Source organism: Penicillium atrosanguineum (genome assembly GCF_028827265.1).
Source record: "Penicillium atrosanguineum strain IBT 20685 chromosome Unknown utg000006l_segment0_segment0, whole genome shotgun sequence".
NCBI classification, from domain to species: domain Eukaryota; kingdom Fungi; phylum Ascomycota; class Eurotiomycetes; order Eurotiales; family Aspergillaceae; genus Penicillium; species Penicillium atrosanguineum.
In genome coordinates this window covers 1,229,214-1,255,778 of record NW_026623138.1, presented here as the reverse complement: position 1 = coordinate 1,255,778, position 26,565 = coordinate 1,229,214, and the positions used below count along the sequence as shown (strand labels likewise).

At 48.8% G+C, this 26,565-nt stretch overlaps 12 protein-coding genes across 12 annotated transcripts; 7 read left to right on the top strand and 5 right to left on the bottom strand.

The window, feature by feature from the left end:
* Positions 1–25: 25 nt before the first annotated feature.
* On the top strand, positions 26–1,312 carry N7443_007601 (NAD-dependent epimerase/dehydratase family protein; the record flags this gene model as incomplete). The annotated part of the gene is made up of 1 exon (XM_056887657.1): positions 26–1,312. The coding sequence occupies one exon, from the start codon at positions 26–28 to the stop codon at positions 1,310–1,312; it is 1,287 nt and encodes a 428-aa protein (XP_056739348.1).
* Positions 1,313–1,864: 552 nt separating this feature from the next.
* Positions 1,865–3,694, bottom strand: N7443_007600 (LYR family protein; the record flags this gene model as incomplete). Its single annotated transcript, XM_056887656.1, has 3 exons — positions 1,865–2,569; positions 2,640–3,499; positions 3,583–3,694. 3 exons carry the CDS (start codon positions 3,692–3,694, stop codon positions 1,865–1,867), a joined length of 1,677 nt encoding a protein of 558 aa, XP_056739347.1.
* A 1,322-nt stretch (positions 3,695–5,016) lies between these two features.
* Positions 5,017–5,421, top strand: N7443_007599 (uncharacterized protein; the record flags this gene model as incomplete). Its single annotated transcript, XM_056887655.1, has 1 exon — positions 5,017–5,421. The coding sequence occupies one exon, from the start codon at positions 5,017–5,019 to the stop codon at positions 5,419–5,421; it is 405 nt and encodes a 134-aa protein (XP_056739346.1).
* A 1,438-nt stretch (positions 5,422–6,859) lies between these two features.
* N7443_007598 (mitochondrial 54S ribosomal protein mL54) lies at positions 6,860–7,645 on the top strand (the record flags this gene model as incomplete). Its single annotated transcript, XM_056887654.1, has 3 exons — positions 6,860–7,124; positions 7,198–7,344; positions 7,392–7,645. 3 exons carry the CDS (start codon positions 6,860–6,862, stop codon positions 7,643–7,645), a joined length of 666 nt encoding a protein of 221 aa, XP_056739345.1.
* A 231-nt stretch (positions 7,646–7,876) lies between these two features.
* Positions 7,877–8,744, bottom strand: N7443_007597 (glutathione S-transferase family protein; the record flags this gene model as incomplete). The annotated part of the gene is made up of 2 exons (XM_056887653.1): positions 7,877–8,640; positions 8,693–8,744. The coding sequence occupies 2 exons, from the start codon at positions 8,742–8,744 to the stop codon at positions 7,877–7,879; spliced, it is 816 nt and encodes a 271-aa protein (XP_056739344.1).
* A 688-nt stretch (positions 8,745–9,432) lies between these two features.
* On the top strand, positions 9,433–11,775 carry N7443_007596 (putative phosphoinositide-specific phospholipase C; the record flags this gene model as incomplete). The annotated part of the gene is made up of 5 exons (XM_056887652.1): positions 9,433–9,807; positions 9,891–10,653; positions 10,710–10,840; positions 10,891–11,318; positions 11,610–11,775. 5 exons carry the CDS (start codon positions 9,433–9,435, stop codon positions 11,773–11,775), a joined length of 1,863 nt encoding a protein of 620 aa, XP_056739343.1.
* Positions 11,776–14,753: 2,978 nt separating this feature from the next.
* Positions 14,754–15,116, top strand: N7443_007595 (uncharacterized protein; the record flags this gene model as incomplete). Its single annotated transcript, XM_056887651.1, has 2 exons — positions 14,754–14,848; positions 14,903–15,116. The coding sequence occupies 2 exons, from the start codon at positions 14,754–14,756 to the stop codon at positions 15,114–15,116; spliced, it is 309 nt and encodes a 102-aa protein (XP_056739342.1).
* A 174-nt stretch (positions 15,117–15,290) lies between these two features.
* On the bottom strand, positions 15,291–17,157 carry N7443_007594 (putative transporter; the record flags this gene model as incomplete). Its single annotated transcript, XM_056887650.1, has 5 exons — positions 15,291–15,315; positions 15,376–15,578; positions 15,633–16,473; positions 16,525–16,853; positions 16,903–17,157. 5 exons carry the CDS (start codon positions 17,155–17,157, stop codon positions 15,291–15,293), a joined length of 1,653 nt encoding a protein of 550 aa, XP_056739341.1.
* A 1,328-nt stretch (positions 17,158–18,485) lies between these two features.
* Positions 18,486–19,785, top strand: N7443_007593 (TauD/TfdA dioxygenase family protein; the record flags this gene model as incomplete). Its single annotated transcript, XM_056887649.1, has 4 exons — positions 18,486–18,682; positions 18,734–18,939; positions 18,993–19,484; positions 19,538–19,785. The coding sequence occupies 4 exons, from the start codon at positions 18,486–18,488 to the stop codon at positions 19,783–19,785; spliced, it is 1,143 nt and encodes a 380-aa protein (XP_056739340.1).
* A 144-nt stretch (positions 19,786–19,929) lies between these two features.
* Positions 19,930–21,886, bottom strand: N7443_007592 (HECT-type E3 ubiquitin transferase; the record flags this gene model as incomplete). Its single annotated transcript, XM_056887648.1, has 3 exons — positions 19,930–20,229; positions 20,282–20,554; positions 21,116–21,886. 3 exons carry the CDS (start codon positions 21,884–21,886, stop codon positions 19,930–19,932), a joined length of 1,344 nt encoding a protein of 447 aa, XP_056739339.1.
* Positions 21,887–22,921: 1,035 nt separating this feature from the next.
* N7443_007591 (NAD-dependent epimerase/dehydratase family protein) lies at positions 22,922–23,929 on the bottom strand (the record flags this gene model as incomplete). Its single annotated transcript, XM_056887647.1, has 1 exon — positions 22,922–23,929. One exon carries the CDS (start codon positions 23,927–23,929, stop codon positions 22,922–22,924), a length of 1,008 nt encoding a protein of 335 aa, XP_056739338.1.
* A 1,160-nt stretch (positions 23,930–25,089) lies between these two features.
* N7443_007590 (uncharacterized protein) lies at positions 25,090–26,540 on the top strand (the record flags this gene model as incomplete). The annotated part of the gene is made up of 3 exons (XM_056887646.1): positions 25,090–25,402; positions 25,458–25,550; positions 25,618–26,540. 3 exons carry the CDS (start codon positions 25,090–25,092, stop codon positions 26,538–26,540), a joined length of 1,329 nt encoding a protein of 442 aa, XP_056739337.1.
* Positions 26,541–26,565: the final 25 nt, after the last annotated feature.

The following is a 26,565-nucleotide window of genomic DNA, read 5'->3' as shown; positions in this document are numbered from 1 at the left end:
GACTTTCAGTCTATACTCGGCCATTATGGACAGCCGCCGACGATCAAATGCGAGCACTCCTGCGGAGAGTGACTCGCCCCATTCTGTCTACACCCCTGCCACAGAATCGTCAGTCCTATTCGACAACCTTGACGAGCTGCTTCGGAGAATCCCATCGGAAAATTCTTATATTCTTATCACTGGAGGATTGGGTTTCATTGGAAGCCACACAACCTTGGAGCTGCTCAAGGCTAACTATAATGTGATTGTGATCGACAATCTCAGCAACTCTTTTGAGGTTGTTTTCGACCGCATCAATCTCTTGGCGCAGAAGTTCCACAAACAAAACGGATCTCAAATGCCCTCCATGAGACTGCATGCTCACGATTACCGTGACACAAAGACTCTGATTCCTCTTTTGGAAGAGTATCGTCTTCCCTCGCGATGGCGTGCTGCCAAGTCGAAGATTGCCGGCGTTATTCACTTCGCAGCATATAAAGCTGTTGAGGAGAGCATCAGTCACCCATTGAAGTATTACTCCAACAATGTCGGCGGTTTGATCGACTTCGCAACCAATCTTGGCGAATTTGGCATCAAGACTTTCATCTTCTCTTCATCTGCCACTGTCTATGGCACTCTCGCGAATTCGGGTCTTCCACTGAAAGAAGAACTCTGTGTTCACAAGGAGGAGATCACTGTTGACCATGATGGGCAAACAAAAATCGTGCAGCCCGGATGTCAGGGAATCACCAACCCGTACGGACGCACCAAGTGGATTTGCGAGTCCATTCTGGCCGATCTCGCTGCCTCGGATCCTGAGTGGACAGTTGTCGCTCTGAGATACTTCAACCCCGTTGGCTGTGATTCATCTGGTCTCTTGGGCGAGGACCCAAGACAGACCCCAACAAACCTTCTCCCAATTGTTGTCAAAGTCATGACAGGCCAATACGCCGAGCTGCAGATGTTCGGATCCGATTGGGAAACCACCGACGGAACAGCAGTCCGCGACTTCATCCATGTCACCGATCTGGCTCGTGGGCACATTGCCGCGCTTAGAACTGCAAACGAGGGCAATTTAAGCGAGAACTTCCGTACATTTAACTTGGGTACCGGGTCTGGCTCTTCCGTTTTGGAAGTTGTCAACACCATGGAGAGTGTCATCGACAGGCCTATTCCCAGGAAAGCTGCAGAACGCCGAGCTGGTGACGTGGGTTCCTGCGTGGCAGTTGCTGACAGGTCCCGAGATGAGCTCAAGTGGAAAACAGAGAAGTCTTTGAAAGATGCATGCCAGGACATTTGCACGTTCCTTGATGTTAGTGGCCTGTCTTCATAATAGTGCTATTTCTTTCCGTTTGGTTCCACGATTGTTTTGCATGATTTGCCCTCCTAATATTTCCTCGCGATATTGACAGTGGCAAGGGGTTAATTTTTTTTGTTAAAATTTTTGAGACTTGATCTTTGGTCTCGGCATAAGCATTGTGACTAGAGATGCATTAAGCAATATTTTATTTCATTTTTGGTTATAATGTTTCATTTAACTGTTTCCATTTGATGTATTTACTCCTACTGTCTAGCACATGCATATGCGTGAGTTAAAAGTCGTCTTTTGCAATTATTCAAGGCTTCGTATCCAAGAAGTGACTAGGCTAGAATAGAAAGCAACTCGTTCGAGATTTCAATCCAACACTAACTAGCCACCGAAGTAAGTGAAAGTAATAATTAGGCGTCGAGCTACATTTAGCGCCTTTAAGGCAAATTATTCACCGAAATTCGTGTGAAGCATGGAAGCTGATTTTGAATCTTGCTGTTCTGACTACCTAGGTAGTCATAATATCTCCCATACCTATAAACATTTTCAGACATATATCTACAGTAAACCGTATAATCAGACGGTTGGCTCACCTTCAACGGCTGGGAGCGGTTCCGTCTCAGGAATCGCCAAAGTCGTCCAACCCTTTTGGTCAACAAGCATGTAATCATCGACTTCTTTCAACGTTCGCGAGAAATCGCTTACGCCACGTTCCAAGTTTCCTGGCTTCCCGGCGAACGTCAGCCACTGCTCCGTAATACCAGTATCAGCGCTGGTCCCTTGGACAATAGTCTCGTTCCAGTAGTACATGCTCGATGCATTCTGTCTCGTCCCGAAGGTCTCTTTTCCAATTGATATCCCGGTGAGATAAGGTATGGTATTGACTCCTGATGTGATGAGGCTCCGATCAATCAGAGTGTAGACAGAGGAGAGCGAAGCAAGCGACGGGGCAATAACGTAGGCGCTAAAAAGATTCATAGGGTAGTGATACGTGTTGGTGACCTGCGAGAAGGAGTTGGAGAAGCTTCCAGTGGAGATCATGGCAAGGGATTGGTTGTAAGCCTCCGAGGTCATATTTTGAATGTTCGAAAATGACAAATCCTGCGTCCATGACGCCAATTTCGGGCCTGTGGATGTGTGGATGGTGGAGGAAATTGATAGTCTCCGACTCGCCGAGAGAGAGAAATAGAGCGAGGAGTTTGCGGTTGTTCCGTTTATCGCCATCGTCGTGAGTTCAGGGGTAAAAGAGAACGACGGCTCTGGGACATGACTTTTTATGATCTGCAAAGTATTAGTATAGAGCCATCTAGGTCAGAAAGTTTATATGTACGCTTCCTCTAGTATGTCTTACTTTCTCGTCAAGCCAGACAAACACCGACCCAGTAACATACCAATTATCTCCGACTGTCCCGATGTGGCTTTTCGTAGAGCTGTCATATCCAACGACTTTGAGACCCAATGTGTGGGCATGGCCATCACAGAGCAATGGGAGCCAAGGAGTAATGTCTATCTCGAATGATGGCAGGTCGTATGCATCGATGCCTGCAATGGGTCTCCACAGACCAGGGTCAACACCACCTGTGAAAAGAATAGGAAACGGCCACGATACCCCCGCAAGATTTTCATCGATGAGCAGTTCAATCTCGCGGAAGGGACTATAACCATAGAGCCACCCTGCGTTACTAGGGAAAGTGTTGGTGTATTGAGATGGGACATTAGTGTACCAGAACTCCTCATTGCCGTTTCCCGAGGCAAGTATAGACACGACGGCACTTTTGACGTTTTGAGGAAAGTTAATAGACACGGTGCCATTGTCGTCAGGAAGGGACATGACTGATGAGATGTTCTGCGAGGAAGCCAAAGCAGATATGGGATACACCAGATGGGCTGGGTCAAGGTCGGTGTAATGTTCATTGAAGTACAGAGCCTCTAATGTGACGTTGAATGTGCCCGTGTATAGACCTAAGTAGACATTGTCAAGATCAAAGATTATCTTCTGCTCACCCCGAATCAGAGTATCAAAGATGGTCATATCTTTCTGGTAGTTCCAGTAAATGTCGTAGCCACCAGGCATCGCAGTAGAGGTTCGCCATATCTCGGTATCTCCAAAGAAAAGCAGGGCGAGGCGATCATACTGTCGACCAGATGATGTTATAGAGATATTAAAGACAGTTGTAGTAAAATCACAGTTTTTGGGCGGACTGTATGTGCCTGAAGAGAGAGATTAGCTCGTACATCCATGAACGTCACTTAGCGACCTTGAATAATTATTAACTGAGATTTTGGCTACTCACCGACGTAAGGTGTACCATAGCTGTCTGCAAAGACGTGGCTGAAAATAGTCTGAGTGCAAGTGGGATTATCGTAATTCTTGCGGGGAGGAACTTGAGCCTGGACAACCTCCATGGCTCCAGTAATCCCAGATTGTCTTTTCGCGCCATCTGCGGACGGAAATGCGACAGTTAGATCTAGCAAGGCCGCAGCCAGAAGTATTGCCTCAGCGGGAAAGGCCCTCATGTTAGATGCCAAGTTGGACCGGTTTACGAAAAACTTTTGACCCGCGCCATCGAAATATATGATGCGCCAGCCAGCTACCGGAGGTTTCTCCTAACGAGTGTCGGCAGCTTGCCGATATGCATAATCCAAAAGTCTATCCTTATCTCACCAACTAGTTAGGAGGCGAGACGCGAAATGAATTGACCGGGATCCGGCACGGGTCCTGACTTGATGGCGTATCTGCCATGATTTGATAGATGGGCACCATTCTCCTCCACATAAGCTACCCCAAACTGAGAAGAAGCTACTGATTTTTCAACCTAGAACTGCATATTTGATTTCGGATCACAAAATTCCATAGGAGCACATGGTTTGAATACAATGCGTCAATTGCACAAGGGCGGGGGAAAAGGGGCAGGGACTCGTAACTTCATCGGCAAAAGGCAAACACGCTAGAGGAGGCGCTAAAAGTCGGCTATGTCACTTGTTCAACTACCACTTGTAATTATCCATCATATGTACATAACTCGCCCCCTGAGTGATTTAAGCTACGTCTGGCATCGTTCTCTAGCCGCACCCTGTTTGCTCAAGTACTAAATGAATGCCATTGAGGCTCGGAGGAAACACAATTCTAATTGTACAGGGGAATTTATTGAAGTGTTCAATTGCATGTTGTAAATTTTTTCATACCGCGCTCTAACTGATAGGCTATCTTCGATGCAATTTAAGTCCGGAGAATACGGTGATAGATGCACCAGCTTGACCCCTTTATCAAGGCACATGCGCTCATTGCTCTCAGACACATGAAAGGAAGCATTACTGAGGAAGAAAGGATTTAGGCTCCGAATATTTCCACGATGCTGTAGACGTTCTGTTCTAAAATCAATGTTGAGGGGGGAAGACCACAACCAGAGTTGGATTACCCCACCTATTGATCCCTGCCCCCTTCATTCCTTTTTTCCTCTTTCCCGTCCCCCTCAAAATTGGCGCTTTCGTGACAGTCGCGATTATGGAGCCACAATTGGATGAGGCACGGCATTTCATGATCAGGTCTACGCTAGAATGAAGGTTTGAGACCAAGCTGATTGTTCGAAAATCCGATGAACCATCTTCTGCCTCAATTCTATCCCAACCTTCCTATGGTGGGACTCGGGGGCATAGGCAAGACGCAAATCGCACTTGAGCTTGCGCATAGAGTTGAACACATGATAAAATAATACTCTATCTTCTGGATGCCTGTGCAGAGCATGCCCGCTCTTGAAAAGACGGCAACGGAAATCGTCCAGAAACTTGCCATCCCCCGTAGCGGCGGTGACGATCCAAAAGAAGCCCTTCGGAGTTATCTAGCTTCGGAGGCTGCTTTATATTGGCTGTTCATCCTTGACAACGCGAACCATATGAACATACTTGTTGGCTTGCCGGGCAAGTGGACTGGCCTCTTGGATGTTCTCCCACAAAGTCCCACCGGACGGATCCTCATCACCACTCGGCCCTCACAGAGGCTCGCGGAAATGACGTCGGAGTTGGCCAATCTCTTTCTAGAGAGATCCCCAGCTCATAAGAGTCAGCTCAAGCAGGCCCATAGTATTGCGAAGCTTCTGGAGAAGCTCACGTACTTACCTCTAACAGTGATCTAAGCGACAGCCTACATGAACATGAATAAGATGCCTATCACTGCATCTTTACGGCTCTGCAATCACACGGATCAAAATTTGATCAACCTATTTAGTGCAAACCTGTGCGATGAGACTCATTACAGTAAGACACAAGGCGCGGTGGCAACGGCTTGGATTATATCCTTCAACACTATCTGCGAGACCGATACAGTTGCTGCCCGTCTACTTTCATTCGTTCAGTTGATAGAACCAAAGGAAATTCCACAGACAATCTTGCCTGGGGCTGGCTCTGACTGGGATTGACGCGGGCGATAGGCTTGCTTTGTGGATATGGGTTTTTCGGCTGGCGAGAGGATGTCGAAAACCTAAAGATCCGCCCGATAATAGCAGATTATAACTCCTAGGATCAAAGTAACCCTGAATTGAGAGGAACGAAGACAATGACGACACTTTCGGTTAGCGCTCATTGAATATTCGGTGGAATAGAGCCTTTATTGTAAAGAAAGAGCGTGTTCCAATTCGCGGAGATAATAATATATTATTTTCTCACACAAGTCAAAAGATCTGGTAAGCTGAAACAACTAGAAGTTCGAAGAATGCTAGAGTTAATGACATCGCGTGGGAAATGAGTTCATGATGTTGCTGTAAGGTTTATAAGTGCGCGAGTAGCTAGATTAATCACTTTCGGACTCGAAACTATAAGACCCTGAACGGTTGGTTGGGTGAACGATTGAAGATGTTCCGGATAGAAATACGTAAAAATATCTATGGGCCCCGCGGGTTGCCCCTGCGGCTTGTCGTGTTCATGAAAATAACGAGAGTGAAAATAGTGTGCTCCATGAATGAAGGGTCGACCTTCATTTCCTCTATGATGACTCGATGGGCGAAAAGAAAACTGTGACTAAAGCAAAGGCGGTCTTAGTTATACGATTTTACTCCAAAATCCCGCCATCATCTGTGTCCCACCGAGGTCAATCTGCCCAAGTAGATCTAAAATTGGTAAACATTCAGTGAATGTTCCAAGATTCGCAACAAGGCCATAAGAGAACGCCAAAAAGCTGAGAACATTGTTATTGACCAATCATCTGCAACGCATCCTTGGAGAATGTAATCACGTGACTTTCTCATTTTCGTCGCCAGGCAGGACACAAGGATTGTGTCTACATAATTAGTGTTTGTTTTTCGTCGAAGAAGTAATGCGCTGGACGCTCCTTGTTGCTCAGCACTTTGCACTAGGGCTTGCTGGTAATGTTTCATCGGGCCATGGTCGGATCATATCACGTGACAATCTCCGGCTTGGCATCAAATCCGCGCCGCAGTTTTTTGTCACTCCGTGTTCGCGCCGGCTTCATTATCAAATCCCCACAAAACCAGGCCCCTGGTAATTATTCGAGCCTATTTTCGGTTTTAACACTCAATCAACACCGATTTGTCCAAATATACCCTACGAACCGCCACAATGATTTGCAGAAGCTGCCGAACGGGCATGCTGTCCCGGCTCCAACAGCACCAAGCTGTTTCATGGACCGTATCAACAAGCAACCGTCAGTTCCCAATTGCTCGCAGCCAATTCCGACCCTACAGCGACGGTGGCGCCACCCCTTCTGTGGCCGCTACTCCTCCCCCTTCAACTCCGCGCCAGCCTACCGTCGGCGATGTCACCATTCCGTCCGCCATCTCATCCGCCACCCCCGGCGTCTCCCAGCCTCTCAGCACCCCAGAAGGTGTCCACACTGAGGCGCATCCCGAAGCACCTAGCAAGACCATCTCGCGCCCCCCCGAGCAGCTGCCCGGCAGGTACGAAGATGAATGGCTTGAACTACTTTCGCAACAAGCCCGAGGTTCTCGCCAAGGAGGACTCCGAGTACCCCGAGTGGTTGTGGGACTTGCTAGGCGATTCAAGCAAGCAGTCGAAAACCGATAAGGGTGGTGTTGACCCCAGCAGTATGTGGAAATAAACCCCGTCTAGTATTTGGCAAAAATTAACCCAGTCGCAGCCCTCAACAAGAAACAACGAAAGCGCTATGAGAAGAAGCTTGCTGCTCGTACTCAGGCCCTCCCTCCCAAGATTCCTGCCCACCACCACGCCTTCGATATCACACCTGCTTCATACAACCGCGACGCACCCGCTGACGGCATCACCGATGCCACCGAGAGTCTTGACAAGCGCCAGGAGGTTACCAAGAGTGCCAGAGATGCTCGCCGCAAGTCGATCAAGGAGTCTAACTTCTTGCGCGGTCTCTAAGCCACATCTAAATTTGTGCGAATGCATTGGTTCGTCTGGAGCGATTTGGTTTGGAAAACTTTCTTTTGCGCTGGCCATATATATCATACTCATGACTGGATATGGGATAGAAGAGCGCGTCGGGGACATCCGACATGTATTATTACGTCGATTGACATTGTCAAGTGTGCTGTATTCAATGATACTGATCTACATAACACCCAACATCCATTATTGTTTGCCGAACCACGATTAAGTCGTCTTACCAGTCGCCGGAGCAACAGGCCACTCCTTCTCCTCTCCCTGCCCCTCCAACCAAGGCAAACAAGCCACATACAAAGCCCTAATTTCTCCATTCCCCTGATCAACAAGTCTTTCAAAAAGCTCCTTATCGAACCGCTCCATGAAAGCAACCCAACACGCCAAAAACAGATCCGCGAATCCAGGAGTTTCCCCCTCCAAGAAAGGCCCCTTCTTGCCCTCCCGACCCTGCAACATCTCAACTAGCGCCTTAGTCTGCTTCTCCACAAGCGTCCACAACTCATCAATCTTCTCCTGGTCGGTGGGCAACACCTCCGCCAAAGGCTTCCCAAACCACTCAGTGCGGGTGCGGATAAAGTACTCTCGGCCCCTCGGGTCCAGACCATCCGGCACGCGCGGGATAACCCTCGAAGAAAAAGCGGGCCAAACAAGACTCACAATCTTTCTCACGGCGATTAGCAACGCGTAGCTCGCATCACCGGAGGGGAAGAGTGGCGGCGAGGGAAAAACTTTGTCAAGATGTTCGATGATTGGTAGAGAGTCCATCATTGCGCCGTGCGGGTTGGTAGTAACTGAACTGTGGATAATGGCGGGGAGTGTGTACGGAATTCCATCTTTGTTAGGGGGCAAATCGAGACCGGTGATTAGGGGCTTGATGTCTGGGTAGGAGATCCAGCTTTGGGTGTAAGGAATGCCCTTGAAGTTGAGCGCTGCTCGTACTTTGAGGGTGTTGGGAGACCATGATTTGGATGCTCCTGTTCTGGATGTCAGCTTGGGGATGATGGATTGCGGGGAAGCTTGTATTACCCGGGAGGGTGGAGGTGATGTCGAAGAAGTGGACGGGCTCGGGACTGGCCATGTTGGTTTGAATAAGATTGGGCTGAGTGAAATTGGTGTGAATGTTTGATTTGAATATCTGATGGAAACTTTAGAGGCTCGAGGGCTTCTTGTAGAGTTGCTCGGTGGGTCGTGTGTTAGTTTGGATTTCTCAGCAGGTTTCACCCGAGCCCGGGATTCAGGCCGAGCGTATGCTCTCGATGGACGCAATGAGTTATATATGGCTGCGAACTAGCGCGTTTAGTAGAGAGCTAGTCCGATATCTTTACTGGCGTGTTGCGGCCTGACATAATTCGAAACAACGGATCCAGCCATCGATTGTGCACGAGTCAGAAGTCTGATCAGACATCCCAGCAGTTTAGACTCAGGTCAAAGCTAACATGGAGATTGAGCTAAGCTAGCAACATTAAGAATACAACAAGCTCGGCTCGTCGCTCACCGATTTCAGATGGAGCCACGTCGAGAGTGGAGAGCTCAGGCGGGACACAGCACGTGCCAGCTCCTTTGTCTTCAAAGGTAGTTGACTTTAATTCTCGCAGTCTCTGTTCAGCCTCATTAATGACAACCTGATATCAACGTTGCATCCCCCAAGATCACAGCGGGGCATCGACCGCCTCTGCATTCGGGACGCGCAACCCCACCACGCCCGTCTACCAGCCTTATCTCCCTCCACCCGAATTCCTCGATAGGCCACCCGTGCTACTTCAAAGATGGAAACTGTCGAAGGCCTCGTGGAGCGAGCTAGACATCTCTCGCTACACCAGACGCACTCTTTCGATACGTTCCATGCGACAATCGACTCCCACCTGAAGAAGATCTACGAGTTTCGAAAGAGCGCTGGCACGCCTAAATTTCTTGAACTTCAGCATGATTCGTCTCCAGCTGGCCAGCCAATTGCAGATCATCTTGCTTCCTTGGACGCCTTTCGGGCGTACATGAAAGATGATGCGTCATCTGCCCAGGCACTACCCACGGAGCCAGATCTTAGTGCTCCTATTTCGGATTACTTTATCTCGTCGAGTCATAATACGTACTTGACTGGGAATCAATTGTACAGTGATGCTGCGGCAAGTGCTTATACGTCGGTGAGTATCCTCCAGCAGGTGGGAATGCCTTTTAGGTATAAGTCTGGCCAAGGGCACTGAACAGCAGGTTAACAACTTGATAGGCCCTTTTACAAGGCTGCCGTTCTGTCGAGATTGATGTTTGGGACGGTGAGCCCCATACACCGGATTCAAGTGACGGTGACGCCAGCAGCGACAGTAGTGATTCCAGCGGCGATGAAGGCGAGAGTGTCGGTGCCAAAATCAAGCAGAAGATCAAATCCAAGACTAAGAAAAAGGCTAAGCCCGCCAGAGGCTTGAGCCTCTCGGTGTCGACGAAATTAGGAGATGCATTGCGCCGGGGATCCTCCAAATCTACATCCAAGACGGTGGCGGCGACAGCTACCGCGGAATCAGCAATGAGCCACGAAGTTATTCAAGGCGAGCCTCGTGTTCTGCACGGGCATACTCTGACCAAAGGTACATCATTCCGCGAGATCTGCTACGCAATCCGCGACAGTGCCTTTGTCGTCAGCGACCTGCCGATCATTATTAGCTTCGAAGTCCATGCGAACTTGGAACAGCAGCAGATCATGGTTGATATCATCAACGAAGCTTGGAAGGGCATGTTGGTAGAGGTGCCATCCGAAATGGCCCCGGAAAAGCTGCCGGCGCTCGGAGAGCTGAAGAGAAAGATATTGATCAAGACCAAGTCAACTCCCCTAAAAGCTGCCGAGGAGAAGGCCGACGTGCTTGAAACCGTGGAAGAGCCCAGCGAGCAATCAACAGAGGCTCAGAAGACAGTCAAGCCATCTAAGATTCTTGAGGCGTTGGCAAAGATGGCTGTCTATACCCGGGCGTACCATTTCAGTCATTTCGATCAACCAGGTATGGCCAGCTCCCGCTCCCACAGGAATGACTACCAGCTTACTCACTTTTCACAGAGGCAAAATCTCCGTTGCACGTCTTCTCTCTCTCCGAAAAGGCAGCACGCGAGGCCCACGCGACCAACCGCGACGCCCTCTTCGAGCACAACCGCTCGTCCATTATGCGCATCTACCCCTTCGCATTCCGAGTCACATCATCCAATCTCGACCCATCCTTCTACTGGCGCCGGGGCGCCAGCTCGTAGCCCTGAACTGGCAAAACCTCGACAAAGGTATGATGCTAAACCATGGCATGTTCGCCGGGACCCAAGGCTGGGAACTTAAGCCTCCGAGCTACCAAAGCGCCCACCCTGCCGCCAAACCCATAACCCACACCCTCGACCTCACACTAGAGATATTCGCAGCGCAGGACCTCTCCCTCCCAGCAGGCGATCATGTCGAAAAATGGTTCCGCCCATACGTAAACTGCCAACTTCACGTTGAAGAACCCGAACCCCTCACCTCGACAGGTACAAACAAAGACAAGGACGACGCAAGCTCAGACTCCGAGAAAAGCAGCTACCGCCGCTGCACGAAGAGCTCCTCGGGCCGAAACCCGGACTTTGAAGGCCAAAAACTGATTTTCCCTACTGTGACGGGCGTCATTGAAGAGCTCAGTTTCCTCAGGTAAGAAAATCACTCTGCATTTCTGCGTGTGCTGCATAATCCCTTCCTTGCATGGAGCTTTGCATTTGTATCACAACGTCCCGCCCATGCGGGGATGCCTAATGCAAATGCTCAGCCATGTGACCTAGAAACGGCGCTCGGCCTTCCTTTTCAGGCCACTCATGCTTTTATCGGACTGAGTTGGGAGACGTGCAGCGCCGTTCAACCCGTTATCCTGAGCTCATATTTTGCTTTTTCTTGGGGACTTTGCCTTCTTCTACATGCATAGTGCCGAGGCTGACTCCGTTGCAGATTTAAAATCAAAGATGACGAAATTGGTCGCGATGCGCTAGCTGCGTGGGCTTGTATTCGGGTCGATCGCCTGCGTGAGGGTTACAGATTGGTGCATCTTCATGATACGACGGGTGAGAAAACCGGGGGCATGCTTTTGGTGAGAATCTCCAAGCAAGTTTCTTGAGCAGTGGTCTTTTGATAGATCATGCTCTATGACGATCTCCCTGTCGAATGTGCAGCAGATTCGGGGTTTGACAATATACTACGTTTCGTATCATTGGTTTTGGGCATTCATGCTATTGGACCACGTAGGAGTGAGCACCTTCTCTATGGAGGGTTTCTCAGTGCAATTCTGGAGATAGATATCAAGGTCAGAAACCTGCTACAATGCCCAAAATTGAGATGGATGCGAGCCATCGCGCAGACCCTGCGACGCCACAGTATGACACTGTGCTCGGCCTTTGAATTTTGGGCTGCTGGGACGCAATTCAGATTGTCCAAGCTCCAACAGTAGGAGTCTATACTACTGTAAGTGTGTGATCAAATCGTCGATCGTCGATCACTCATAGTTCTTAGATCAGACGGGCAGTTTGATACTGGGTTGATGCAAGGAGGCTCGAGACGATGTTGTGCCACAGTCCACGGTCCCCTGTGGAGATCAAGGGCTGGCTGCAGCAGCACGCATGAATTGGGTCAGAAGGCAAACCTGAACAAACCGATCGCATGCTGAGGCAGCCTCGATGTAAGCAACGATCACGTACCGGTGCACATGTATGTACTCCTGTACTCTACGCAGCTCGGGTGTGGTCCATGCGGCATGCGCGGCTAAGCCTGCGACTCCTAGATCTATAGAATTCCAAATCGCGCCATCCGAGATGATGCGATCATCGACGCCATGGTTAGAAAATAGAAAAACCGCGTAGTGCGGTGGGGGATGGATCGTATACCATGTCACAGAGGCAGTCCCATTTCCCGAACGTGCAAGACCGAGTGACCGAAGCCATCGGTGCCTCTGCATATAAGCAAACAAGAAAGTTTACCGACATTATGCGCGCCATCGAGCCCCACGGGTGATGCCTGATGCTTGATGGGTGATAGAGTGACAAGTGGAGTGGAAGAAGTCGGTGAGAAAGGCAAAATAGAGGGGCCGCGTTCAGACAGTTGGGGTATTACACTCCGGTCCCTAGAGCGGTTAGACCAGGGAGAATGAGAGATCAGCACGCCAAGTGCCATGCATCAGATTGATCAACACTAGTGTATCTAGTCAGACTGGTAGAGATGATCGGTAAATCCTCCGAGGCCCAAGTATCTGGGCTGTGACTGTGACAGTGACAGTGACAGTGACAGTGATCATGTGGAGAGGTTCAGCCTACGAACCCCTCGACACCTGGGATTGTTTTTTGGTATACATCACCCGCCACGATTGGACCGAGATCCTGGAAAAGGAATCAGCATCGATGAATAGGGGCCCGATTGGCCAATAATCGGCGTCCATCGAATTGCCATTCAGCCCGCTGAAGTGAAGTGATTGGATCTCTTGTGTCTCCGCTGGCTAATCATCCCGCCCATCCGGCACCGAGGTTGACCGAAGCGGGTCCCGTCTGCGATCTGGGGGCCCGCGGGAACGATACATCAACTTTTCTCTAGGGTACAGGACACTCGGCCATAGCCCCTATCGAGAAAAAAAAAAGCGCAGTCCGATAGATGCGCTGATGGATACGAAGAACACGGAGTACGGTTAATGGGTCGAGTCTGCGTTTCTCGCCCTGCCTAGCCAACATAGGCATCTCAGCCCGCGCAGCCTACATGCGATGGTGATCAGCAAACAAGCGCGAAATCATGAACACCCTGGACGAGGCTAAACAAGGCCTGAGGCGTCGGGATGAACCGAACAGACCCCTATCATTGGTTCCAAGGAGGTACCCAGTACCTTGAAAGCACGCTGGACCTGTGCATTTCGGTCCTGATCCCTGCGCCTCAAAGTCGTCATTCATCAGACGTACATTCAGCCCGTGTGACTGGCCGATCGAAAGACTAGGTCGAAGCTTGCCCTTCGTCCAGGAGGGGGGGATCCGCTGGTTCTACCCAACAACGGCAACTTCTGAGTCTCTCTGCTCCTGCTGAACTAGGTTTGGACACGGATTAGCCGACCAGATTTCGATTTTCTGGATCGCGGGGGTATATTCTCTGCTCTCTGCTCTCCCCTGTCTTATTGCCTTATAAGAGCTGGTTTTCCGGGTGTCGAACTCTCTCAGCTCCCGAAACTGAAACGATCATCTCCTCCGTTATCTTTCGGGTCTATCCATTACCCTCAATATCAAGATGGCCAACTCCAAGTGTGGCGCGATGCCGTGCTCGAGCTCGGGCGCCGTGAACAAGGTTCGTCCGTCGTCCCGGGTCCAGTGTCCTGGGTCCCTTTATCTCAAACTTATTCTAACAATCGTAGATGCCCGGTGTGCGATGCCCCAACTGTGCGGCGAAGGGTCAAGAGATCTGGGTCATCCCAGGCAAGAGCTGCCATGTCTGCCACACGCCGTGCGCGTGACCTCCTCGGCGATGATGAAGAGATGAAGTCAAGTAAGACAACTTTGTGAGAAAGATAGCGCATTTTCGGGCATTCCACGGCGCGTGTGTGCTTTATGGCGTTTTCCATCCTTCTGGGATACTCGTGTTCTCAGAGACCCTTCGGATCGTTCTACAGCGAATGGGGAATAAATTTCGGTTATGCGGCCTCAAATCCCTTTTTTTTTGATTCCTATGCCCCGTGTTTCCATATATAGGACTGAACTTAGGGCATATGACGAATTTCCTACTTTGTCAGTTTCCACCATACACGAGTGGACTCGGCGTTTACTTCTCTGTACCCTATGGCTGAATAAATGCTACCTTTTTGATCCTTCATTCATGCATGCAAGTACTGCACCTCTCCAATGTTGATCTAGGCTAGATGTAGTATTGTTTCGGTCTATCATTTCTTCTAGAAGCCTTCCTCGTACTTTTGTGTCCTTTGTCTGTATGCACCTCCACGTGACTCGACCCTGTTCATCAAGCATGACATCATTCCTCCACCCGCGTTGCTTTCATTAATAACAGCAGCTCACATATTCTCAGAGCCTCTAACCTTACTGTCTGTACATTCTATCGAATTTCAGATTAAACACGATGTCGGAAACATATCGGATCGGCTCCCGCTCCGAGAGCGAGCGCCTCGTTCGAGACTGGGGTTTCCGGCACGTCTTTACTTGGTCGGATGGGAGGTATGTGGTCGTCGTTTTACAATCTAACACGGTGAAGTTGACCCTCTGGATTAGTCGTGCTTATTACTCCCCTCATACACATGGAGGTCTCACCACACATCTTATCCGTCGAGGAAGTATGACAGTCACTTATCCAGAAGACAATGCCAACAATGGCGGGCAGAAGAAAGAGACTTTTGGTATTGGGGCTAGAGTTGATGTACCGGCAGGCAAGCTTCATGAGGTTTGGATTGGGGATGATGGATGCGAATACGTCATTGGCGAGTAGATTTTGTCTTGGATTCATGATTCATGGAATACATATGTTTGTTCATTTTGTCATGCCCAGCAGTTGGACGCTGTGGTATGGGTCTATTCATCGGGACTTGAGGCAAAACGATGCATGGCAATCATCGCCGCGTTTCAACTAGGAACGCTTGCTATGCAGAAGAAGAAAAGGCCTCTAATGTAAAAAGCGGAAATCAACTCTGCAGAGTTAGGTTAGTCACTGTTTTGATTCGCGGGCAGAGTATACATGAGAAACTCACCTCTTGTTGCCAAGATCTTTGTTCTCAACGACGTATCGCTCCCGCTCCTCGGTGCTCATGTTGTCCCAAACCGCAGCGTTCTGCTTGTTTCGCCAGACGTAGTAGTACTTGCACACAATGAACATGAACATACTCCACACAGAAAGTCCAATCAGAACCTTGTTACCAGTGCGATAGTATGGTTTATCGGGGGTTCGGTAAATCTAGCACAGTAAGTTAGTTGACTGCCACACCTCTAGAGGCAATGATTGACTCACGTTGCTCGCAACAATATTGCTCACTTGCACCGCCATGTTGTATAAGGCTGTTGCAACAGTGCGCGTCCGAACAGTACCTGCATTTCGGGACGTGATAGCCACCAGAATGGCATGAACATAGGGCATGCCAATGAGCAAGATAAGTAGAACCCAGCGTACCCACGCGTTAGCTTTATCTGGAAGGCATTCAAGGGCGATCAGAAGAATAAGAGACCATGCCTCAGCACCAACGCCAAGCATAAAGCGAATCTGGAACTTTTCGGAGATCCAAGTCCAAGACAACAAATTAATTGAGAAGATCACATAAGCTGGGATACTGAGCAGATTGGTGTTAAAGGTACTAAATCCGAGCGACTTCAACTCTAGACTCAAGTAAGTGGCGGCGGGGATGCTTGGAATCATCCAGGACAAGCCGAGTATGTAGATCACCCACATGTCGTAGTCCTTCAGTGCTTGCCAGAGGAGCTTGGGCGTAACCGGTTGGCGGTTATGCATGCCACCCTTGCTGGGGTCGTCGCGGAGCACGCGGTTGACCATAATCTTCTCTTCGTGTTCATTAAACCAGCCGTCTTTACCACGGAAGCGACCGGCTGTTTGAGTTGGGGAGGGAGCCATCCAGAAAGCGGCAACGATACCGATGATACCGGTGATCAGTCCCTCGAAGGCGAACAAGTATCGCCAGCCTCCAGTGCCATCCGAGTTGCGAATGTGAAGGAATCCGAAAGCCAAGAAGGCACTAACAATCTGGGTGGCCTCGTAGGCAAACCAGAAGAAACCCAGTCGGATTGGGAGCTCATTGGACTTGTACCAGAATGAGAGGTATAGGATTGTGTCAGGGATGCTATGCAGGGTCAGTCTCCAATGAACTATCAAGAATATTAGGGAAACATACAATCCACCCTCGAGAAGACCCAATAGAGCTCTGGTAGTGAAGTAAGTTCCTTTGCTCTTGACAAATGCCTGGCAGGCAGCGATCAAACTCCAGGTGACCATCTGAACAGGAATCCATCGATCAGGTCCAAACCACTTGGACAAGAGCTGAGACGGAAGCTCGGCGAAGAGGAACATGAGAAGAAAGATAGTTTGGCCAGTATTGTAATCATTGGTGGTCATGCCCAAATCCCCCAGCATATTATCGGAAGTGGCCTGCACAACGTTTCCTCGATCGAGCTGCAGTGCAAAGAAAGTCATACATGCGAATGTACAAACGCGCCAGTCAATCTGCTTCAGTTTAGCCGCATGAAACGTTGACAGGCACTATGCAACATACCTTTCGTACAATGGCCTTCTCTTCTTCCTCTGTCCAATCGAACTCGGGGTCCCAGCGATGAGCACCCTCATACTCCGGGATCGGCTTGGAATACCGCGGATCATCTGTCGAGCCAAATGTGCACTCAATATTCTTAACCTCTCCACGCGGATCCTCCAGAGAAGATTCACTTGTGGAAGAGACCCGAGGCACAACAACCTTAGTATCAGGGTCTTCGGCACGATTGCCGACATCCTTGGTCTCCTCAATCGTCATATTGGCGTGAGATCGGAAAAGAGATCTAGAACGATTGAGATATTTAGGAGCGGAATGGGAAATGCCAGCTATAAAGGTCCGAAATCATGCAAGAATCATCTCCATCACGTCATAATGTGGCAGGTTCGCCTGTTCAGCCTTTATCGCGATATTACCCACGTTGGTCTGATCTGATGCGAATCGGCCAAAGCTACTGCACGAGCTTGTAGCCGATGCGACAAATGAAAATGTGTCTTGAAGCCACTTGCTATTTGTGCAATCACCAGCTCCGATGGCGTTGCACCTCCGCCCCGCATATTAACGTGGAAGCGGAGTCTCTTCGAGGACAACCTGACCATCTCGGACTAAAGCCGCAGGTCTAGCGAATTGGTCGCTGCTGATTAAAGAAAAACTAGACTTTAGCTCCGAACAATTACCGCCTCTAGGAAAACAGGTCTGATGTTGATACAACTCGCCAGTGAAAGGATGGCTTGGCTAGATCACGCAAAACGTGGTAAAGTGACGTTAGGCAGGGCGAGTGGCAGCTGCCACAGTTTGCATGGAGACCGAGGTGGGACTGCCGCGAGTCTCGCGCTATAATTACCGAGCTCTTGCTCTAAGACGGTCCCTTTTTGGTTGGTGGCTTCGGTGATTTACATTATTCCTCATTGGCTAAGACAGCTATACAGAGTTCGGTAGTCGAGGCCTCCAGACGTTGAGAAGAGCATTCATATCTAGCTTCTAAGACAGTGCATGTTTAGATTGCCAAAAAGAAGCTTTATTAATGAATATGAAACTGCATTCTGCTTATCTGTTGTTTCAAAGGGTCTCACGATGAAAAAAATGAGCTGGCGCAAAGCAAGTTGTTCATCACGCCATAACCAGGCACATTGACACCAGCGCTGAGGGGCCGGGAACAAAAGAACCCCAGATTCGTAATTCATCTGCAGTTAAAGTGCACGTAATCAGATAACGAATGTTAAAGTCGCGACTGTTCCAAGTAGACGCACGCAATGTCAGCACGCCATCCTGGCCAAGTATAACGAAGACAGATGTCAAACACTGTCCCGACGACCCCGCAGCGAATGTTACTACTTGTGGCAATTCGCTTTGTTCGCTGGCAATGAAACTTTTTGTTGAAAATATAAACCGGGTGATATGATAACCCCGCAGTCATTGCGCAATTAATCGGATCTTGTCGCTCTTCATCCCGGATGATGATGCCGAGTTGTGTATATAGACGCCCTGGTCGTCTCATGCAGGGTCCAGTCAATCGAGACAAGAACATTATTAGTCTTGAGGTCTTAAGACAGCCTTTGCTTATTTGATTATTTACAGACGCATCAATCATGGCTCCATCTATTACTGAGACCATAGGTCTCCGCGCCCCGACCTTTACTGTTCCTCTGAAGACAGACTCCGGACAGAACAAGGAGAACTTGATTGGTTACAAGTACGAGAAGGAGACAGAGTTGAAAGGCACAGACAAGGTGGCGCCAGCGTCATTTCCTAACTATCTTCCCGTATGGGATAACGAGACTGAGCGGTAAGCCCCTCCGGGTTATTGCATTGAAAACATGTCTAAAGCTGTCATTAGATACCCTCCTCTGGAAATCTTCGAGCACTACGACCACGGCAAAGATGCCGACCCCAGCTTCCCTGACCTATTCCCTACAGGCCAGGTTGAAATTGATGAAATCACACCTTTCATCGGCTCCGAAGTTCACGGAGTGCAATTGAGCAAGCTATCGAAGGCCGGCAAAGACCAGTTAGCTCTCTACGTCGCTCAACGACGAGTTGTCGGTTCGTGAATCGCGTGCATTTCGCAGTAGCGTACATGCTAATTTTATGAAAAGCTTTCCGTGACCAAGACTTCGCCTCCCTCCCCATCCAAGAGGCCGTCGACTATGCCGGCTACTTCGGCCGCCACCACATCCACCAAACCTCTGGCGCCCCGAAAGGATTCCCCGAAATCCACCTCGTCTTCCGTGGCGCAGACGATCACACTGGTACCAAGTTCCTCGAACAGCGGACAAACACCATCACCTGGCACTCAGATGTCACTTTCGAGAAGCAGCCCCCAGGCACGACCTTCCTCTATGTCCTCGATGGCCCATCCACTGGGGGAGATACTCTATTCGGCGATATGGTACAGGCATACAAGCGTCTGTCTCCCGAGTTCCGCAAGCGTCTTCACGGTCTCAAGGCTGTGCACTCTGGGATCGATCAGGTGAATGCGAGCTTGAATGGTGGGGGGATCGCGCGTCGCGATCCTATCACATCAGAGCACCCAATCGTCCGCACTCATCCTGTGACGGGGGAGAAGGCTCTATATGTAAACCCGCAGTGTAAGTCGCTATGCTTGTAATGATTCTTCAAGATACTAAGATGAGATTCTTAGTCACACGCTACATCGTCGGATACAAGAAGGAAGAGTCCGATTTCCTGCTTAAGTTCTTGTTCGATCATATCGCGTTATCGCAGGACCTTCAGACTCGTATTCGCTGGAAGGCTGGGACTGTGGTAGTTTGGGATAACCGTTTGGCTTGCCACTCGGCTGTCTTTGACTGGGAGGATGGGCAGAGACGTCATATTGCGAGACTTACGCCTCAAGCCGAGCCTCCGTTTGAGACTCCATTCGAGGGTTGAGCAGACGCTGGAGCCTTCGTCATGTGATGATGGAGTTGGAGTTTAGTGGCCATAAATCGTACCAAGAATACCATTCCCTTTTATCGGATAGTTTCAGGCTCAGAACAGAAGACCATATGGAGGGAAATTTGTGCCCCGTAGTTTTCAAGTCGCTTTCTCACGACTGAAACGACTCAGCAGTCCAACCTGCCACTCATTGAACTGTCGCGCTGAGAGAGGTAACATCTGGCTACTGCTAAAAAGTGCATCGGACAAAGCCTGGAAGATCATTGGAGGAAGTTCCAGCTCTTCGACTGATAGAGGACTAGGTTGTCCAATCTCAGGAGCAAGCAGCCTATCAACGTCCTCCTTTTCCTGATACAAGACTTTCATCGCTTGCTGATCGTTCACGGTGTGGCCAGGGTTGGAATTGGAGTATCGCAGATCTGGGTTGAAGACCCAAAGCTAGACAGAGGTTAGGACATAAATGGTGACTTAAGCGGAATACTGCACTTACCAGTAGCCCGTTCTTCTGACCGCAATGGACGACGAAGCGACGTGCGCTCTCCCTTTCTATCAGTTCTAGCAGCTGTGCTGCAACGATCATCTCTGTTGAGTGAGTTGTCCACGGATCCTCATTTTTGCCTGTGTTAAGAGACACATTTGTTTTTAGGAGTCGCCATCCGTTCGCTGATGGGTCTTCCATGCCGATGACTGCATTGCAGTTCTCACACTCGAGGGTTCTTTGCCCAGAGATCTTCGCAGCTGATTTCGGTTCCTCTTCATTGCACTGAATTGAGAGTTAGGGCACTGAACATAAAGAAAGACGATGCTTGGAGACGACGGTGAGTTAATTAGAATAGAAGCACTCGAACTTTGATTTGAAATTCAATATAGTACATTAATTCAGGCATGTCAAAAGCCGATTAATGACTTCGCACATGATGTACCTCTTCTGTTCGTAGCAGCCTCCCACTGCACTGGGAAGGGCGAGCCCAAGGCTGTCGTTGGAACCGAAAAGAATGCGTTGGAAGCAACTCCAGCAAAGCAGCAGTCAGAACGACCCTCACCGTGAAGCGACAAAAGGCGAAATCCATCTCGCGAAAGAGGATAACTGCCATTCGTAATCCTCTGGCTTAGGTCGAGCCTATCACCACTCGGCAGGAGCCACGAGCGTGCACTGATATCGATCTAGGGCAATAGTATCGAAGGCCACCCCATTGAAAAGAAGTGGTCTCCTTCTAAGTTGCCCAGGTGAAAAGGTGAAGAAGAGAAATGATGAATGTGCAATTTCAATATGCATGATGCTTTGGGAACGCGACAAATGACAGGGGATACTAGAAGATCGTACCTTTTTCAACCCCACGCAATCTGATTCTGCGAGTAAGAAAGTGGCCACATCGATGAGAACATTGCTAGAGATCGCTTCTACGCGACTCGAGGCTCCATAGCCCTTAACTTGGGCATTTGCTTCCTCTATCCTGAGGGCTGCGGTCGCTTCATCTTTTGCATCATCCTGATGGGTATCAGGTTTGTGGCAGTGCCAGAAGTCCATCATTTCAGCCCAGTTTCCACTCGGAAGGTCCTTCCAGACCCAGCCCGGCGGAATTTCCAGTTCTTTGTGATCTTGAAGTTCCTGGAGCCTTAATTCGTTGAGGAACGCGGTTCCACACGCGTAGCATCGAATGCGAGTCGAAGACGACATGTCTGCTGCTGTCCAGGGCACATGGTCATCAGTTAGTTCTTCTCTGGGAGTCAAAGCCTGTTCATGAGGATCAATCTGCATCCTGAGTGAGTAGTCTTGGCTCGACCCAGTAGACCCCGGCCTGAAAGGTGCCGTTTGGGTTGCGTTGGCATTCAGTGTCCGCCGAGTCGCGTCACTGACGCGTGCCGGCAGCTTAATCGTCTCGCTGGCATGGTCAAATGGGGCTGGTAAAATGACTGTGACTGCTTTGCACGACTCTGAAAGCTGAATCTCTGGCCGGATCCCCTTGAGAGCTGGATTTTGGTCGAGTGAGATGTAAAGGGTGATTTGGCGGATGTTAGGGAGCAGCTCCGCGTGCAGGTAAAGAGATACACCCGTATCCCTAGACACTGGTTCGCCGGAAATCTTCGCTTCCATAGATATGATAAACAGAGGAACACCTCCTGCCCCGGGGTTAAATGGTTGAACTCGTAACATATGAAGGTGCGAACATTTGAAGCTCCACGCGTGGGTTCTGTACAAACAGTACAAACAGCATCACGTGCTCTCCACGACAAGATCTACGAACCATTTAGACACAAATATTAGAAGCACGTACTAAAAGATTTCCGTGAATAAACGATCTGACAAATCTCCTCACTGTGCCTGGGTATTTATTTAAAATCCATTCCACTCACCTTCCTTGGATTGCTTCTTAGCCACTGCCGTCGGCCGTAAATGCCTCGACGAAGTCTAAACTCTTTTGAGTCTAAACTATTTTGAGTAAGTTACCTAGTAAGATGTGAATTTAAAAGATTTGACTACCCCTACCACTTTTTTATTTCTGATCTTAGTCATCGGTGTCAATGTATCGGATAGTACTCGTGGAGTTCTTCGTCCAAGACATCTTGCTTGTCCTGATTCGTCATTATCGCGTGGTTGTGTCCGCTCCCATGAATATGTTCTCGTTTCAGGAATACGAAATGGCGGTGGCAGGGGTGTAACCTCAGCTTGAGTGTTGATGATTTTGCGCGGGATCAATACCCCCACCGTTGAATAAGACTTGTATACTCTGAATGGCAATGTCGATCTTTCATTTGGAAAGCCGGATTTTTTCTCTTGAACTGGTTCCTCCGAATATATATATATAGGAGGCAGGTAGGGATGAACGAAACACGTGCAGCAGGCGATCTGCTTGTGATACCACTCCAGTAGTCCTGATCGAGCTGGAGTGGGGAGGTATGGACTCAATGTAATCTCCAGATGAGGCGCAGGGTCATTTTTGGTCATGTTACCCTCGCGCCTAACAGATGGAAAGATGCTATTAGTACATTTATATTCGAAATCAGACGTACCTCCACACTCTTAGACTCTACCCCTAATTAGAAACGCGCAAAAACATATATGGTATGCCCGTCGATCCCCCTGTTCTTGGAGCAGCTTGTTTCTAATCGCCTTGGGCAATCTATTTGCTCATCGCTTTGTATACACCCCAGTGCTCACAGCATGATAACCTTTCTTGCCAACCCTCTCTGTCAAATCACTCTTCCATTGCTCGCCGCGTGCTAATCTCCCCACTGTCTTTTCAAATGTATACTTTGGGTTCCATCCTAGTTCCTTCACTGCCCTGCTTGAATCATACACTCTGTCGATCCTCGCAAGATGTTTCCACCCTTTCTCTTTGAAAACCACATCCACATCAGGAAATGCCTTCCGCAGCACCTCTGCAGGGTTCCGATTCAGCGCATCCAGAGTGTGTGTGTCGTTGTTGAAAGGCGGTGGAGCGCTTATGATGTAATTTCCCCATCGAATATCCTTAGCTCTTCTCATTGCGCAGACTGATGCGCTAACGATATCCTCAATGTCACATCTGCGGTAGGCCAGCTCTAAAGCCTTCAGGTTCTCATCGCTCATGGCCGCGCGACGGTCTTCATCATCATCTTCTTCAGGGAAAAAACGGCTAGTGCGGAGAACTAGAACGGGCATTCCACTTTGCTTTTGCATCAGTGCGCACATGTCCTCGGCTGCAACCTTTGTCACGCCATATATATTCTTTGGGACGGGCACAACGGATTCATCGATCCAAGCAGCGGGGTATCCCGGCTTGGGACTGAGCGCCATACCAAAAGAACTGGTTGTACTGAAGAAGATAAAACTCTCAATCTGTGCGCTGAATCTGGAAGACTCTTCTAGCAGGATCAAAGTACCGACAACGTTGGTCGAGATAAATTGCTCCTTGCTATGGCTGCAAACATGCGGTTTATGCAGTGTCGCGGCATGGAGGACGTGTTTGATGGGGTAAGAGTCAAAAATGGAGGCGATGAAGTCGCGGTCACTAACAGATCCCACAAGTGTCGTAGTTGAGGAAGGTAGAATGTCGATGCCCAGGGGTTTAAAGCCCAGAGAAGGTAGGCTAAGCATAAGAGCCGTACCAAGATGACCGGCCGAGCCGGTGACAAGAACGTCATACGATAAAGTCATTTTGAAATGGAGACTGTTCATAAGAGTTGCCTATTGCGAGCTTTAACTATTTCACGAGAGGATTTTCCTATGTGAGTCACTCAGATCAATGAGAACAATTGAATTTTGTTACTAAAGGATATCACGTGCAAATTTTTATGACACATATTGTAAGTAAACGATTGGCCTAGTTTCAGTAACGCACTAAGGCTCAATCGATGCCTTAGTGTTTGAGGATTTAATTAAGTAGCTTCTGCAATATTATAGGAGGTGGCTAGAGTCGAAATCTGTTTTAGTTATAGATAATTTATCGTTTTATTACTCTGAACGAATAGGACAGATGTACTCAGAAGCCGGGGTAAAGCTAGTGAGTGTACTTGCCTCCATATTCTCCAGACTTAAATTCTATTGAGGAGTTCTTTGCTGAATTGAAAGCCTTCATCCGGCGAAATTGGCAGTCCTACGAGGGCAATCCTGACCAAGGATTTGATACCTTCCTCGAATGGTGTGTTAATGTCGTCGGTGCAAGGGGGAAAAGCGCAGAGGGCCATTTCCGGCACGCAGGCGTCGGTGACCCATAAGGGAGATGTAGCGTGGCTACATCAGGATTCGAACTCAATTTGATTAGTTGACTCGGAACGGGTTTTCCGGTGGATTTATTAGATAGTCGTGATATGTCCAGATAAGTAATGGAGGCACAGCTTCTTATGACCATGTGATTTCTGTCTGTCGGTGCTTGCAATCTCTCGGACTGCATTTCGAGGCCTTCCTTCAGTCGTTAGGAATATATGTTGAGACTGGCTATGTTACTTCCTGTCTTAGGAATGAGGCGCGCCTTAGAATTCCCTCAAACCATTCGTTGGAAGTGAACTCAAGGTACCAAAATGATATAATATGAGGGTATACCAGTGGTTCAATGACTATCTTCATGCCACTGTAAAAATTGCGAGAACAGCCTTTGCCATTAGGAGCGGGAATGGTTGCCATTAGGACTGAGGGAAGGCGGTAAGCTCCTATGTTGTCGGCTTCCCAAAAGCGTTTAGCGTGTTCGGCGTCCTGAGAGAGCTTAGCTTGTGGATACATTTAAAGATTCTTTTATAGGAAGGGATAAGGTATAAATGCAAACTTTCCAGGTAGAGGTGGTATAGCGCCTTTTGTTTATTCAAATTCGTGACATCACAATGAAGGCAAACAACCGCAGCGACTTATCACCTCCACCGCCATTGGCGAGTACCAACATCGGCTCTTCGAGCACGTCCTTAAACGAAATGGAACAAGAGTGCAATTTGATTTTCCCAGACGGTGGCTGGCCTGCATGGGGCGTTGTTATTGGCTCCTGGTGTGCGATGGTGCCGTCTTTTGGGCTTATGAATTCGATTGGTGTGTTTGAGGCTTGGCTGGCAGATCATCAGTTAAAAGACTATTCGAAAGCTTCCATAGGCTGGATATTTAGTCTTTACGTATTTTTCCTTTATTTTGGAAGTATCCAAGTTGGTCAGAACCCCGGCATAAATATTTCAAACTCCTTTTCCAAGTTAACGTCTAGCAGGGCCTATTTTTGACGCGCATGGGCTAAAGCCTTTACTGATTCCTGGATGTGTCGGACTAGTTGGATCATTGATGGTCTTCAGCGTGGCAGAAGGTGTGTCTACTCCCAAAATCGAGCTTGCATCGTCGAAACTAATTTTTTTTTTTTAAAAAAAAATAAGAATATTATCAATTCATGCTGGGGTTCAGTGTTCTTGGCGGTATTTCATCGTCTATGGTTTTCACCCCTAGCGTAGGTTGCATAGCTCATTGGTTTCTTCGGCGTCGCGCTCTGGCTACGGGAGTAGCAGCGACTGCTGGAGGAATCGGAGGTATTATCTTTCCTGTTTTGGTCTCTAATCTCGCTGGGAGCCTAGGCTTCCCATGGGCCATTCGAATCGTTGGCTTTATAAGTGTTATGTTCTGTGCGCTCTCCGTGGCACTTCTGAGGACTAGAGCACCCTTGTTAAATCCGATACAGAAAGGGAAGATGGATATCAAATCTTTGAGTGAGCTCCGCTTCTCATTGTTGACGGCTGCCATCGTTTTAATCGATTTCGCTCTACTGATTCCAGTGACTTATTTACCCTCCTATGCTCAATCTCGCGGCCTGGGTGATTCTCTTGCATACAACCTATCATCTATTTTGAACGCAGCGTCTATTTTTGGACGGATTGTCCCTGGATATTTCGCTGACCGATTTGGGTGCTTCAATGTGATGATTATTACAGCATTTGCCTGTTCAGTGATTACTTTCGCGCTCTGGCTTCCATCCCAGTCCAATCACACGGCCATATTGGCGTACGCGGTGCTTTTCGGATTTTGGAGTGGCTCTGCAATCAGCCTCTCCCCTGTTTGTGTTGCGCAAATATCCAAAACCGATGAATTTGGAAAGCGCTATGGTACAACCTATTTTCTGGTCAGTTTAGGCACACTTATTGCCATTCCAATTGCCGGCGAACTTTTAAAGGTCCAGCCACCAAATGAGGGATTGGATAATTATTTTGGTTTAATTGTTCTTTGCGGACTGGTTTATTCTTGTGCATGCCTTTTTTTTATTTTATCTAGAGCCGTGAGCGTTGGTTGGGGATTCAAAGTTTTCTAGTACTGTATAATAAACACTTCGTGGG